Source organism: Aulostomus chinensis, chromosome 14, assembly GCF_037954235.1.
Source record: "Aulostomus chinensis isolate RoL2024-O1b breed Wild chromosome 14, RoL_Achi_v1.0, whole genome shotgun sequence".
NCBI classification, from domain to species: domain Eukaryota; kingdom Metazoa; phylum Chordata; class Actinopteri; order Syngnathiformes; family Aulostomidae; genus Aulostomus; species Aulostomus chinensis.
In genome coordinates this window covers 19,221,443-19,237,203 of record NC_141333.1, presented here as the reverse complement: position 1 = coordinate 19,237,203, position 15,761 = coordinate 19,221,443, and the positions used below count along the sequence as shown (strand labels likewise).

Below are 15,761 nucleotides of genomic sequence, written 5' to 3'. Positions count from 1 at the left end.
ATAGTGTAAAACCAATTTATATAGTAGTAAAACCATGTAGAGCAAAAGTTACAGCTTTGAACTGGTTTTGATGACAACAACTACGGGGAAATGAATTAATATTAAATTTCAGAGACCATGAACAAAGACCTGTTCCTGGAAAAAGCAGATATGTTAGGCCGGCTATGTTGTCCTTTGCAACAGAAACACAATCCTCTTGAGTACCTGTGTATGTTTGTTGAAGTGTTTTGATGCCCAGTTCTCGATGTCCGTCTCTGAGGAGGGCTTTCTCAGGGTGAATTCTGGGAAAACGCCACAGCTGGCACTCGGCATCATATTCCTGGCATTTCGACTGGCCTCAAACTGGGCACAGGCTCCGAGATCCTCTGACTGATGGACAGAAGAGGAGAGACAGAGATGGACACGCAGAGGATAAAGAAAATGTCATTCTTGTCCCCACTGTAGCTGCATGATACTTACAACGGCTGAGGAACTGAAAGTTCCTTCGGTATTCAGAAGGAGCTGACTGGGATTAATACTGACGTGTTAATACGTCAGTATCCACAAGGTTATTTCTGTGCAACAAAGGAACCATTTATTCCTCTGAGCCTTGACTGAAATTATAATCTAAAATAACATCTGTGGATCAACAAAAACATGACGCAAGGAATGCTAGTCACAGGCAGAGTTGAAGATCCAGCAGTGGCCTCAGACAAGAAGGTGTTGAACTTGCACATCATGAACAGGAGTGGGTTTTTCTCTGTTTTCACTCATAATATGAGTGGTACAACTTCATACATTTCTGCAAGGCTCAACATAAACACTTAGTAGAATAATAGTTAATGTGTTTTTACAGTCATAATGGTCAAATAATGACAGAAAAGCCAGCAGTGGCAATTAGACCTACAATTATTTATGACGTGCTTGGCTCACTGACAGTTATATTACATTTGTGACTACTTCCCAGCTGCATATAACAATGATTAGATGCAAAATGCAAACACATAACTTGTGAAATAATTAGAATTATATTGAAGTATTATCATTTCATGGTACATGATACTGTTGATTCCAATACTACATTCCAGACTGTTACTAAAGTTAGTTATTTCTTAAAACATTTTGGATTCATAGACACAATCTTACAACTAAAGCCAGAAACACACACCTGTGACAAGTGTATTGATGGCAGTTGCAGTCAATTGTCATTATAATCAATAGATTTGTGAGTAAAACTGGGATTGAAGTACACTGCATGCATTTGATTCATAAATCTGGGGAAGATGAGAGAAGGAGAAACAGGTGGCTTCAGTGGTCTCTTGTATTGGTAAGATCTTCCTATAGGATCTACACCAGTGCCTGTTAATACCATCAATATCCTAGCTCAGACAATTAGTGTTCACATTACAGACAGAATTTCTCTCAAAATGGCCAAATAGATGAAGAGACCTGTACAAAGTCGTAACTTATATTAAGTGTAATTTCTCCATCAGCATGCTGGCAAAAACTACACATCCTTCAATTTAATTTATAATACTTACTAGACTTTATTTTACTTTACGCCTAACTCAATAATACAATAATTGGAGTAGAAAATGTTATATGCCTGTTATATGTGCATGCCCAGTGTTCATACATTTGCGTCTCTGTACTGAACACATAAACATTAGTCTGACATCCGCTCATTTTACTTTGAACAAGAAAAAAGAAGACCGACTCATTCTTTTAGGGTACACAGAGTAGCTCTCTTGATATTTAAAGTTGCACTCCACTCGTCTGTTTTGTGCATTGAATTTCCTCAATGGCAGAATGCTGAAACATGGTAAATATTTGTGTCCCTCACTGAATTACAGTGATTGTATATCCCCACTCAGTTCATCCTCCATTCTCGATCTACACTACTTTCTTTTTCTTCTTCTAAATGCTGGATGCCGCTCAGCAGATGGCTCCTTTCACACTCCCAGCTTTAAACCTTTGCATAGCTGAACTTAAAAAGAAAAGAAGGAGAAAGGAGGAGCGGGAGCAGAGAAAGACAGTGAAGGAAGTGACAGCCTCATTTCCTCTTGGCTAAGTGCTTCCCAGCCCTCTCATCTGCTCTGTGCTCAGAGCCTCGGAGGGCTCAGATCAAGGCACATATATCAATCAGTGCTTTTGTATTCATCAATTTCAGCCACCCCATCACATGCAAACAGTCTAACAGTTTTTTCAGGCCAACACACGGTGCTCACAGACAAAGAGGCACGGGCAGTTTCTGACTGTCTTTCTGACAATTTACAGTGTTTATCCCTTCAAGTCTGATGAGGACATATTCAGATGTTTCTTGGGGGAGCAGCCCAAGCAGATAGGACCTATGGCACTTCTACCACAGAGCTTAAACTGGGGTTAAAAGAAAACTGCCAGAACTCACCGGTAGCCCTTTTTCTATACATATCCAGCTTTTAGTGACACAACTGTGTGTCCTCCAATTATTTGTCTCAACGTGTGTGTCTTTGCTAATGAAAAAAATGACGCTGGTTTTTTGTTGTTTTTGTTACATCTTTCACGTCCTCTATAATGTCAATTGTTATCAATGGTTTAGTTTTACCAAGTAGCCATACATTCATTCACCTGATAACCAGCAGTGGCAGACCAATAGAGAACACCATAGAAAGATGTTTTTTGATTCATTTTTAACCAATTAAAATTGTATCTTCATATGAACTGATTATCTAAGTATTGTTTTGTTTAAAATGCATGATAAAGTATAATATAAAACATACAAATCATTGTGTTCAGAAAACTAAGCCTGCTCGTGTTCATGCCTCTCTTTGTCTCTTGCTCTCCTAGGGTGATAGAATCATCACCCAGTCAGTGCAGCAGCCAATCCCTGCCCGTTTCTGATATGAGGTATGTACATAGCAACATGCCTCTGATGCCCTAGGGGTGTTGAATATATTGCCCAAAGCAAAGTCAGTCAGCTGTGAAGTTGGAACAGCTGAACACCTGACAGCCCCACCACACACACACACACACACACACACACACACACACACCCCCAAAGCCCTCTAATTCAGTAAGATCTCCCTCTGTGCTGCACTTTTGCACTCTAAAAGCCCTCCCACATATACCTCCACCCACCTAATTCAATAAGACCTCCCTCTGTGCTGCACTTTTGTACTCTAAAATTCTTTATATCTTAATTAAAACAATGACTTCTTTTGTTTAATAGGGATGCCACGGTGATTACATGGGGTAATCTGCCTATTTTGCAGCTCACTGGTATCCTGCTGTTTGAGGTAAACTCTATAGGGATGGTGTCTAAAACTGAGTGAATAAGGTACAAAAAGCCCCACCTGAAATACTTTTCTTACTAGCTGTCACTGCTGATATCTGTGAGAACATGCAACAATACATTCTCGACTCAACATCTGTGTGGCAGTTATCCTGTATCATTTGATCTCGCTGCATCACATGAGGATCAATCAGCAGTTTGTCCAGTTAGACAGTTAAATGTTCATTTTAATTAATCACGTTAAGTTAAAGTGGTAGTTTGAATATCTGCATTTCTGTGGCCACCAGGAAAACTCCATGAGCTAGTGAAGGTGACGGTCTTTGAATCATGTTATAACGTCAGAACAGCAACAGCTGCTGAGGTAAAACTGCTGTTTCCACAATCAATAATCAATTTTAGAACCTGTCAGTTAATTTTTACTCTACTAAATTTAAAAAAAATTAAACAGGAAAGGCAAAAAGTTTTTTGAATAACTTGTTAAATGTGTAACAGCCTTCTATCAAGAATGAAAAAGGAGGGTTTGACGAGGAAATAACTCAAGCCGTTTCAGACAAAGAAGCATCAACAGCAGTGGATTAAAGGGTTGCACTCCTTCAAAGACATAAGAAGGCTCTGAGGACATTTCCCCCCAATTCCCTGACTCCAATCCTCTGCAAGGTGAATTTAAACGTAGCTCAAACTCTATCTTTTTAAATGGGTTGTATTAAGACTCTGAGAACATCGTGCCTCAAAGCCAATTGTCTTATCAGCATTCAGTCTTAAGTCTACCAGTCATTAAGTTTTAACAATAACCTTGCCTCAATAGCATTCCTCTGTCAGTCATCATAACAGACCTCCGCAACAATAGAGGACCCATTGTGATTGGCTCAACCAGTTTCAAGTTGGGCTTAATTCTGTTTGAACATGAAGGAGGTCCAAAAATCTGAGATCAAGCAAATAAAACACAACCTTGAGGACTGGTCTGGTTTCTAGTAATAAAGCTGTTCCTCAAGAGGTGACACTGCAGCATGAACGAGCCTCCAGCTTCCAGGAGACGATGCTGAAATGAAATTGTTAACTAATGATCTCTGTCTGCAGAACTCTTTCATCTGGCAGTAGTGAGGTACTGAAGTGTGAGGGAGCAGTAACCCAAGCCAGCCACTCTACGGAGGAAACTCACATTGGTTACTTGTATCACTTGATTTCATTCTTTCACTTATTAGCCAAATGTAAAATGGCAGTTTCTCAGCTCAAAGAAAGTAAACATGTCTTTGTTTCTTAAAATAGGAGTGAACACCAACTTTTTGGAAATATGCTGCCTCCTATTGATGTGAAGTATGAAATACAAAGCACTTCCTCCCTCAGATTGCTATGAAAAGCCTTTAGGGCATCAACGGTACAGGATTAGTCAAGTACTGTATTTATTTGTATTCAGGGTTGGGTACCAAACTTGGTACTGTAAGGGTACCAACATTAGTACCTCACAGTACAGATTAAGGTAATATCAAACAGATCCAAATTTCAATACCTGAATGCATCATGGTGACTTTGAGAGAACAGAGAGAGAGAGAGAGAGAGAGAGAGAGAGAGAGAGAGAGAGAGAGAGAGAATGATTACGTGATGCCTTGCAGCTTCGTAACAGACAGCAGTAATGCTATGTTTGAAGGTGTGGTTATGCTTCTCAAAAATTGATAGAGACAATGCTCACTGTAACATTTGTGATGCAACATTCAAGGGTAGCCAGGGAAGCACCCGGAGAAACATCAGAAACAAAGCCAGACTGCACAGTTTTTGACAGCGTAAAAGTTAGCCTCAAATCTAAGTCTCCTGCAGTGATATGTTAGGTAGAAGTAAATATCAGCATGCCAGCAGCTAGCCTTAGCAGAGGCATGTTGCATGCACCCAGCGCCGTGGACGAGGATGATAAGGTAGTTGATTGTGACTATAACGTAGCATCAAGTTTGCCATGTCAATAAACTTCTTGCTTTATTTGTTTAAATCAAATTTTTGCCATTGTCTTGGCTGATGCTAACTTGGTGTTTTACAATACTACTAACATGAGCAAAAGCTCCGCTATTTTTTCTTGACTTTACTTTTTTATTCAAAATCCATTTTGTTACTACAAAGAAGTACTAAAAAAAAAAAAAAGTGTTGTTGAGTAATAGTACCAAATAGGTTCAAATGTGAATTTCACCTAAACCTACTTGTATACATGTTTGTTCAGGTGTGGGTCATCAAGAATGGGCCAACGATAGATGACAGTGAATAACACAAGGAATTCTGATGCAATAACCTAAGTTACACATCTATTGTATGACTGTTTTAGGAATGTGTGTTTTGTGACTGTAGTGTTAATGCAGATGCAGGGACAGGATGATACAATAGCTGCACCAGGGACTCGCAGGAGCATTTGACCCCTTTCTATTGTACACCAGGTATCTTACACTGCTTATTTCCCTATTCACACAGGCCTGTGTGTTGATATCAATTTAATCTCTCTGTCTAGTATGTATAAAGATACTTGAGTTTTCACCACTACATACAAGTCACTCCTAGTCCAAACAGCATTTCTTTTCAAAACAAGGCTACTCTGAACTAGATTGAGTCAAATTTGTGAAAAAGAATTTTTCACAATGTACCATCACGTCTGTGGCCAAAAAACAATAAACACTGTCACATCAGATCAGTCTGTAAGAATATTTTTGCCCTTACAGTAGAACTGGAGAAGTTTAAAATCCAGTTAAAATCATACCAGCCTTTTCCTATATTTTAAATTTTCATTCCTGTATATCAAAGAAATGGATATCCAGCAAAACGATATCAGAAAGCATGTGAGCTGATAGGAATGAACTGAGCCTCAAAGTAATGCCTTGCAATTTGCAGGCATGTGCATGTCAGAGTTCATATTAGAGGTAGAAGAAAATACTCTTGTATCAGCAGATGGAATGGGTTATAAGCCTCACTCACAGTCATTGTGGTCAATAAGACTTAATCCTGAGTTTTACATAATCCTTCAGTAGTTTGTAAATTATAATTAGTCATATTACTGTCAGTCACCTTAAGTTTTAAGTCATTATCCTGTTTTCCAAGAAGAGTTTGAAATGAATTAAATGTTCTTAAACATAAATTTGTTTTTCAGATGTCCAGATGTATTGTAACTGAAATATCAGACAGTGATGCCACAAGCAAATGACAAGTTCAACCACTGGAGGTCAGCAAAAACAAAATTGTTAAGGCGTGTTTTGTGGACTCATATCCCCAGCATGCCACAGTACCTGGGATGGGTGAAGGTAAGGCTCTGGGGAGGCAAGGTTGGTCTGGACTGAGAGGCTTTTTTCCAGCAGAGCCTGAGGGAAGCCAAGCCGATCGAAGGTGCTGCGTTTCCAGTGGTGCCCGTCACTCTGTGCCAGTGCCTCGTCCTCACTGAAGGCCCTCACCACTGGACCAGGTAATGGCAGAGGCACTGCTCCATCACTCTCATAGCCATCTTTAGAGCCACTGCCCTGCGCCCCCCCTCCCTGGCCCGAGTCCCAACTGCTCCTCTGTTTCATCACCTGCTGTGCCTCCCACGCCAGCCTGGCCTGGGCCAGCATTGCCTCTGACGCTGTACCTACAAGATCCCCCTCTGGTCCCCCGCAGCGAGCCAGCTCCTGGGGAAGGGAAGGTTTGCGGCTCTTGCGTTTTCGGTTTCCACCAGGAGAGAAAGCCCCAGTGGAGGAGGAAGAGAGGGAGTGAGTCTGGCTGGATGTCCAGGATATTGAGTCTTCATACAATAACCTTTGACCTCCCTCTCCACCCTCCCCACTGTAGTCCAGCAGCAGGCGGGGGTCCCTGATCAGAGACTGGCTATGCTGCAGAGTATAGGAGCCCCCATATGAGCCACCATAGCCCCCAGTGGTGCCATAACGCAGCAGACGGTCAGCAGTCTTGAAACGAGGGCTTGAGGACGACTGTTCCACATACACTAGCTGCTTCACATACTCCTTTCCTACAGGACTGTACTCCAGACTCTGGGTCTTTTCTGGACACTTCTGTCTGGTCAGAACCAGCTGGCCATAGGGGGACTGGCCCTGCTTGGGAGAGTGATAGAGTGGGGCTGAAGACTTGCGAGCAGGGGACTTGCCAGTACCATAGAAGGAGGAGGAGTCAGAGAGGTGCATGTCAGTAGGAGGCTCCTCATAGATGGGTGGTGGCTGGTATTCTGATGGTGGCTCCTCATACAGTGGGGGTTCATAGGCATAGCGGGGTGAGGGAGGCTGGGAGTCGGTTGAAGCTCGACGATGGGTGCCAGTGCCACCCAGCTCAGCACGCTTCAGAAAAGGAGACTGACGACGGTCAGCATATAGAACAGGAGAGCCATCAGGTTCGGAGGGTGGATTGCCTCCAGAGGAACGGCGGGTTCGTGAGGTGGTGCCTCCTCCAGAAAGCGCTCCAGGAGTGGGGGGGTCACAAGGGGAGTAACCATTTCCCTGGTGGGCCAAGAAGCTGGGCTCTCTGTCTGTCACCTTTATCAGCATTCGTTCCTTTGTACCAGTGTTCCACCTGAAGGGAGAAGTCCTTAGAGAAACAGAGAGGAGAGGAAAGGAGAGGAGATTTAATTAAAGTTTGGGGGCATAGTGATAAAGAGCTGTCTATCACCAAACCCTGGCCCACAGAGCTGCTCTTCATGTACCAGTTACCAATTTATATCTTTGGTGCCAGCTCAAATTCTCATGCAAATTGTAACAATATCACACACTTTATGCAGCAAATAAGTATGTAAAGTTGAAAAAGGCAGATTTTGAACCTATCTCAAGCTTTTTTTCATATTTTGAACTGATACTTTTTATCAACTTTGTGAGTAAAGCCCTTTGTCTTCAAACAAAAGTGTGCATTTTGTAAAAACAATGAAGAATACTTACTGAGAAGAAAGATACACAAAAGAGTGATTCCTCACTAACAAAAGGGCCAAAATGCAGTGATGATTAAATTGAAACTGGTCAGCAATGTGAGCCTTTAACCAGAAAAAAAAAAATGCTTTTGAACTTGAAATGACTATTTTCCTGCTAACTTCATCTCTGGCAGCGATTATATACTTTCAAACCTAAAATACAACTGGACACAGTTCATATAATGTACTGTAATCTCCCACAGGATTTAGTGACAATCATCTGTGATGCAGAATGATACAATAGCTAAAGTTCACAAACCACCAGTATCTTTCAACAACACCAGGTCATGAATGGTTAGTTCAAAGGGACAAACATTTTGGAAGAAGCAATGCTTCTTCCATACACATTCCATCCATTTTTTGGTTCAGTTTAAGTGGGGAAGTTTTTAATAATGCAGCATCTGTCTGAGTCTGTGTTGCTGGATAATTGACTGTTTTTACTGTGTGCTTTCTTTGCACGTGTAACAATAGCCAATTATTTCCATGGGTGTATATAATAATGGTGTTTCATAGCTGTGAATGTGTTGGATTGTGCTCTTTATGTCAAATTTATGTTGATGGGAATTTTATTTAATAAACTGATTTGGTGGCATTGATAAATACTTCTTGTGTGTATTGTATTTTTTAACATTTTGGTTTTCTAGTCCCTGTAAATCATGTGCGTCACAAAATTTGTGCCTATGAGTGTTAATGTGTATGTTTTGAGTTGCTATTAATTCCCTGTGGTGCTGAAATGCATGGTACTTTCTCAAAATACTCCTCAGTGCAAGTCATGTATAATATTAACTCAGCAGAGGCTTTATCTTTAGTGCAGACCTGGGTTTTTGACTGTTTGAGCCTTGAGCACCAACTGACAAAACATAAATCGGCACCTATGCTTGAGACCCATCCTGTTTTTGTATGTGTACACACTTTTTCCACTTTGAAATACAGTGGGCAGTAAGGAGTAGGAAGCAGTAAGCAGTATCAAATATTTTAGGATATACAAAATACTATAAAATGTAATTGTCTGACATGGTTTTTGCAACAACAACAAAAAAAATAGATGTATGAAGTCAATTTTCAATATTTGTCCACTGGAGGTTTCAAGCTTTGAGATAATCCGCATATGATACGCAGCTGTACTTATCAATCCATCCGCATGAAACAAATCAGCTGACTAAACTGGAGGCCTGTCTAAAGGAAATACAAACATAGATGACCCATAATTTCCTTTTATTAAACTCTGATGAAACTGAAGTTATTGCACTGGGCCAAAAACACCTTAGGAACACCCTGTCTGATGAGATAGGTACCCTGGATGGCATCACCCTGGACCCCAACACTACCGTAAGGAACCTAGAGGTTATCTTTGATCAGGATCTGTCCTTTAACTCCCACATTAAATAAATCTCCAGGACTGCTTTCTTTCATTTACGTACCATCACTAAGATCACGCATATCCGGTCTCAAAAGGATGCAGAGAAACTAGTCCATGCTTTTGTCACTTTCATGCTGGATTACTTCAACTCCCTCCCATTAGGCTGTACTAGTAATTCCCGAAAGACTCTCCAGTTGGTCCAAATTGTTGCTGCCGGCGTGTTGACTAGAACTGGCAGAATAGTCCATGTCTCTCCTGTACTGGCTTCTTTGCATTGCTCCCTGTTAAATTTAGAATAGAATCCTTCTTCAACATACAAAGCCCTCGACAATCAGGCACCTTCATATTTGACAGAGCTCTTAGTCCCCTGCTATCCAAGTAGAACCCTTTGCTCCCAAGACACAGGGTGACTTGTAGTCCCTAGAGTTTCTAAACGTAGAGTCTGGGATGCAGACACCTTCTTTACATTTTAGAGCAGGCTTAAGACCTTCCTTTTTGATAAAGCTCATAGTTAGGTCTAGCTTAGGTTAGGCCTTGCATATGCTGCTATAGGCTTAGACTGTGGGGGGATGTTCCATGGTGCACTGGGTTTCTCTCTCCTCCTCTTTGTCCTCCTGTATGGCCATCCATCCAGCCATTTTCTACCACTTATCCTGTTAAGGGTTGCGGGGGGCTCAAGCCTATCCCAGCAGCCTTTGGCGAGAGGGGTGGTTCACCCCATTCGCCAGTCCATCACAGGGCCAATACACAAACAACCATTCACACTCACCGCCTAGGATCAATTTAGAGTGTCCAATTAGCCTCGTCCCCTCTTGCACGTCTTCGGACTCTGGGAGGAAGCCGGAGTACTCGGAGAAAACCCAAAAGCAGGCACAGGGAGAACATGCAAACTCCACACAGAGCTGGGGCTGGAACCTGGAACCTTCTTGCTGTGAGACAACAGTGCTAACCACTGCACGACCATGCCGCTCCCTCCTGTATGTGTTATACATATACTCATATGTGTTACCAACTGGTCTCATTCTCCAGAGCCTTCAGGCTCCTCACATTTCAGATCCCCAGTGCTGCTGGAGGAGGCTACAGGCCTTAAGTGGCTCAAACTACCACCCTTAGTTTCACCTGCTCACGTCCACATCTGTCCATCGGTCTCTTCCCTTTCTCCTCTCCTGCTTTATCTCTGTCCCTCTCTTTCCTTCTCTGTATCTGTCTTTCTCCATTATCTGTCTTTGTCTCTGCCTCGCCCTCTTCTCTCTGGTCTTCCCCCCAACCAGTCAAAGCAGAAGGCCATCTCCATTGGGCCTGGATATGCTTGACTTTCCTGCCTGCTAAAAGGAAGGTTTTTGTCGCCACTGCTGCAGGATGTGCTTGCTCATGGAGAACTGTTGAGTGTAAATTCATTGAAGGAGTGTGGTACTAGACCTGCTCTACTTGTAAAGTGTCAGGAGATAACTTTTGTTGTGATTTGGCGCTATACAAATAAAATTGACTTGACTTGACTTGTCAGTAACATGGAGCAGCCTTGGCTTCCACAATATTTGTGATGTCAAATATCAAACTTAAGGGCCCTCCTCTTAAAATCAGATTATGACATAAATTTTACACTTACACTTACTTTACATCAATAAATGTGGAAATAGTCTCCTTAAGTCAAAATTTGCACATCCATAATTCTACACAATGAAGCTTAACATTCAACTGTGGGAACCACAAGAAGAAAAACATATCTGACTGGAGGGGGACTTTAGGTGAAAAATATACATGCTGAACATGATGGGGTGTTTCAGCCTTTAGTTTGCAAACACTCCATCATGTTCACTATATTTATCCAAATCAATTTTCAGCTCACTGGGCAGATGAACCTCTACTTAGGGAGCTGAATGTGAACCTAACATGTGGCTGTGTTTCAGATGAGTGAGTGGGACTATGCAGTTGGTAGTTCTGGTCAAGCACAGAAAGTTTCCCTTAACAAACCTTTTCAACTATGATTCTAATGATTCACTTCCCTTCCCTGCCCATCACTACAGGCTACAACAGACCTCTTCTTCATCAGTTCACATTCACTAACTCATTCCTTTCAGTGAGCGGGCTTGTTAGTCAGACAACAGGAGGAAGAGGGGGAGTACGGTGAGGGATGAAGAACAAGAGTTGAACTCGGCGAAAGGGAGGAAAGTGTGAAATCGATTGCAGCATTGGCCACCTGCCGTGTACAAATACTTCAACACGCTGATCTCCAGGGCAAGTGCTGAATAGTGGCAGTGTGAATGTGTTGTGTACTTGTGTACGTTAATATGCATGAGTGTCTATGTGTGTGAGAGAGCAGGAAACAAACAGAGCAGCATTAAGCACTGCAGCATGGTCCAGACTGAGTTCAAACCTATTTTCTCTCTCCTTCTTCCTCACTTAAGCTCCCTTCTTTATTATTCCTCTTTCCATTTCTCCACCTTTTCTCTCTCCATCTGGTACAACTACAACATGTGCTTTGTTTTTTCTCCACCTTATCCTTAAATTATTCACCATCATTTGACCCGCAAATCAATTCACACATTCCCTGCCTCTTCCAATCTGTCTCCATCTGTCTCTGTACCACCACCATGCCATCGACCTGCAGATCCCTCCTCTTCAGGGTCTTATTCTTCAAAAAAATAGTCTCTGCTGCATACACAGATCACACTAAAACATTTTTGGATGGTAACAACATTTTGAATTTGGAAAGAACGGCATCATCTTGTGCGGATGACTGATAACTCATCAAATACAATGTGGACGTGTTTTTTTCCTGTCTTAATCTTGTTAACTATTAGATGGCCAAGAATTACATTGATCCAAAGCTAATTCCTAAGGAGTAACACAAAGTTATTCAAGATGCACAAGAATATAAGTGTGTTATTGTTATTGTCAGATATTGGTAATTTGTCAAATATCTGTATTGGCACAGTTTTGCTTGTCATCTTTGCTGAGGTAATATATCCTCTCTCCAAGTGGACCTCATTTATCAATGAAGCGTATAAGCCACGTGCAGGTCTGATTATTGGAATCATCTCACGACCAGACTCCTCTTTGCTAAACCGACTTAACAGCCAGGCCACAGTGTATGACCAATCTACTGTCGATAAGAGTGGTGTCTGAAAACAGTCGTCATTTTAAATGTCATGCCCTAATATAATCTTGTTTTGGAAGCCTTGCCCCTGGATTTAACGACACAGAGAAGCATACAGTAATGCTGCCAAGAAGAGCAACTTCTACGACCTAGAAATTGAAAACTTCATGTCACCCGATCAACTGAACTATCTAGTTTTGTGTGACAGACACAAAAATGAAGTAAAAGGAAGTCAGAATATGTGGATTAGACTAAAATTACTGCTTTACGGTCAACAGGGTTTTCATCAGCAATCAAATGCCAGCAGATATTCTAATATTTAATTACAAATGATGATCGTCATTGCTAGATCATTTTTACGTAAATAGTTGGAAGGGTGCATGGCTCTGCTTACACGCATCAGTAAGTGGTGGACGGGATACAGATGCACCAATATGCACGTCAGAACATTCAATAACGCTATTGTCAGTGCAAGATTGTGAGGAACCCCACAGACATGGCAAAAAAAAACCTGATCAAGACATTCCTGAAGCAGCTTAATGCAGCACGCCACTGATCACAAACAACACGTTAATGCAAAGTGTAAATCAGGCCTCTGTGTTGATATTGTGATTTGATCCAACAAAATATGACAAAACCACACATTCATGCAAAAAAAATTGACGTGGGATGTTTAGCATTCTGCAAGTGAACAAAATGCGTGTTGTGTTCTTACAGAATAGGACACACAGCAAGAACCTCTGCTCAGACCCAGGGAGAGCACAGAAAGCTAGACAATATCGTACCTCCCTTTGGTTATTTGTTCTGGCTTCCATAAAACATCATCTCAGTGTAGCCACAACTCACCATATTATCTGATACTCGAAAAGTCACTTCCTGCTCTGATGTCTTTCGATGCTCAGAGTCAACTTAGACTTGAATCAAAAATCAGGCTGGCACATGAAATGGATCAAAATGATCTCATGTGACGTAGTGCATAATAAGCCACACAATAACACAAATGACTCAGAGAAAGCTACAGGATTTGTATCATTAGCTTCAGTCTGTCAGAGGTAACTGATTCACAGATTAATCACTAATCTTAAATGAATGATTAATGTATCAATGCAGAAAACATCTTTTTTTTCAAAACTTCTGTTACAGCTCCTAAGCATAAGGAACATGAAGGAACTGTAGGGAGTCTCTCCCATGGGCTCATTCACCATGACAGGAGCTCAACAATTTAGTGTCTTTTAATGCAAATCCTGTGTCATTCATTCATGGATGAGGGAGGAGGAAGGACTAATACGGGCTGATGTCTGCCTTTTTCATTCTTTCTTAACTTCACTCAGTATTCTGATGCAGTAATATTATTTTACTGACATTTAAATGAGATAAATACAGATATATAGTTATATGGACAGATAGATAGATAGATAGATAGATAGATATACATAGATACATGCATACACACACACAAATACACACACTGTTGCTGCTCTAGAAACTACACCCTTATTATCTAATGACTGATTTGATTTAATTTAATCAGTATGGCTATCGTTGTAATTCATTGTTAAAATCGTATTCAGCCACCATACAATTCAACACTTTCTGATGTCAAAATTTGCTGTACAAACAGAGGGCAATTCAAAGAGAGACACAAATTCAAGCCCTGATTTGACTTTGAAGGCCAAATGGGAACATATGATTCACAGCGTTTTCATCCTTATCAATCCACTCACCCTCATGCCCTATGGTTGAGAACAATTTCATAATGTTTCTCTACTCACAGATCCAGGTTATCACTTGACTGCCCATCCTTAATTTTTCTTGTTGTTTTATAATTACAGACAAGAAACATATTTAAACTGATTGGGTACTGATGTTGGATCTGAACCTGTTATGAACCGACGTTAGACAATAACAAAACAACTGTCACATTGCGTGCTGGTCAACAGAATTGATAATCAGTCAAAATGAACAAATCTTTACACAAACTCACTGCTTTCTGAATATTTTGAATACAAATCTAATCCATCATATCACAAAGTAGGCCTGTGTTTAGCATCCTCCTTGGGGCCTTGACTTGGAAGGGTCTGATGACTTTCCTATGTTTGTTCGGGAGAATGAAGTTTGTTCTTCAACATGTTTTTCCTGGAAAATCATAACAAGTGGTTGGATTAAAAAAATATTAGGAAACCTCTAAATACAACCTAGTAGAGTTAAAAAGCGACATGTTGGAGCGTTCAAAATGATCACTTAAACAAATCTACACCTCTCTGTGTATTTAGTACAGTAGTGAATAATATAATCCTCATGATGGGAACATTTATTATTAAGCTGTTGTATTATATTGCTTAGATTGATATAAGTGCACCAAATGGTCAAGTGAGTGCATATTGAAAGCCTGTAGCTGTTCGGTATGAGCTTGTTGTGGAACCGTAACTGAATTAACATTTCTGATACCCCAAGACACATCGCCGTCTCATCCCACTATGTCAATAAACAACAATCCCTTCTCATTACAGGGCCACATTTTGTCAAGCCGCTCACATCTACTATTGATATTGAAAGGCACCTTTGGCATCAGTATGACATGCAGCAGCTTTTCAATACTGTTACCCCCGATGGAGGCAGGTCAGGCAGATACGCATGCTGCTCTGCAGGGAAGGCAATTTACATGTGACCGAGACAGGTGATGTTAAAGGAGGGAGGGGCGGGAAACTGAGAGGTCTCTCTAGTGTAGAACTCAAATGCAGTTGCATTACAACAAGGACAGAATACATTTTCATCATTTTCCAGATGATTCCAAAAATTTTCAAGCCAATTTCACAAGAAACATTACAAGGATGTTAACAGAGGACATATTAGTTCTTGTGCACACCTGGTATTAAGATCCATCCTGAGTGATTCAATCACAAGTGGTTAGCCTTAATACCAGGTGAGCAGACACTAAATATATCCTAAGATTAGCTGATACCTCTCACTCGCTCCCTTGGTCTCTTTCTCCCCACGCAAACACTAGACACTATCCAAACCAAGATGATAATTCCTTGAGTGTTAAAGATTTCAGTGACAGACTCCAGGGAATGTGTTGATCTACATGATCCACAGCAGCAAAAAAACATGTTTCATCTCTGAACAACATACTTGCCTATGCTAC

The 15,761-nt window shown here is 41.1% G+C and overlaps 1 protein-coding gene across 2 annotated transcripts in view; it reads right to left on the bottom strand.

The window, feature by feature from the left end:
* The window catches only part of arhgap39 (Rho GTPase activating protein 39), a 105,728-nt gene that overhangs the window by 16,238 nt on the left and 73,729 nt on the right, over positions 1-15,761 (bottom strand). For both annotated transcript variants that reach the window (XM_086224310.1, XM_086224311.1), the window contains exons 3-4: positions 6,505-7,786; positions 205-369 (exon numbers count right to left, since the gene is read on the bottom strand). In XM_086224310.1, the coding sequence (XP_086080436.1) occupies positions 205-369; positions 6,505-7,786 (1,447 nt within the window). The remainder of the gene's footprint in view (positions 1-204; positions 370-6,504; positions 7,787-15,761) is intronic.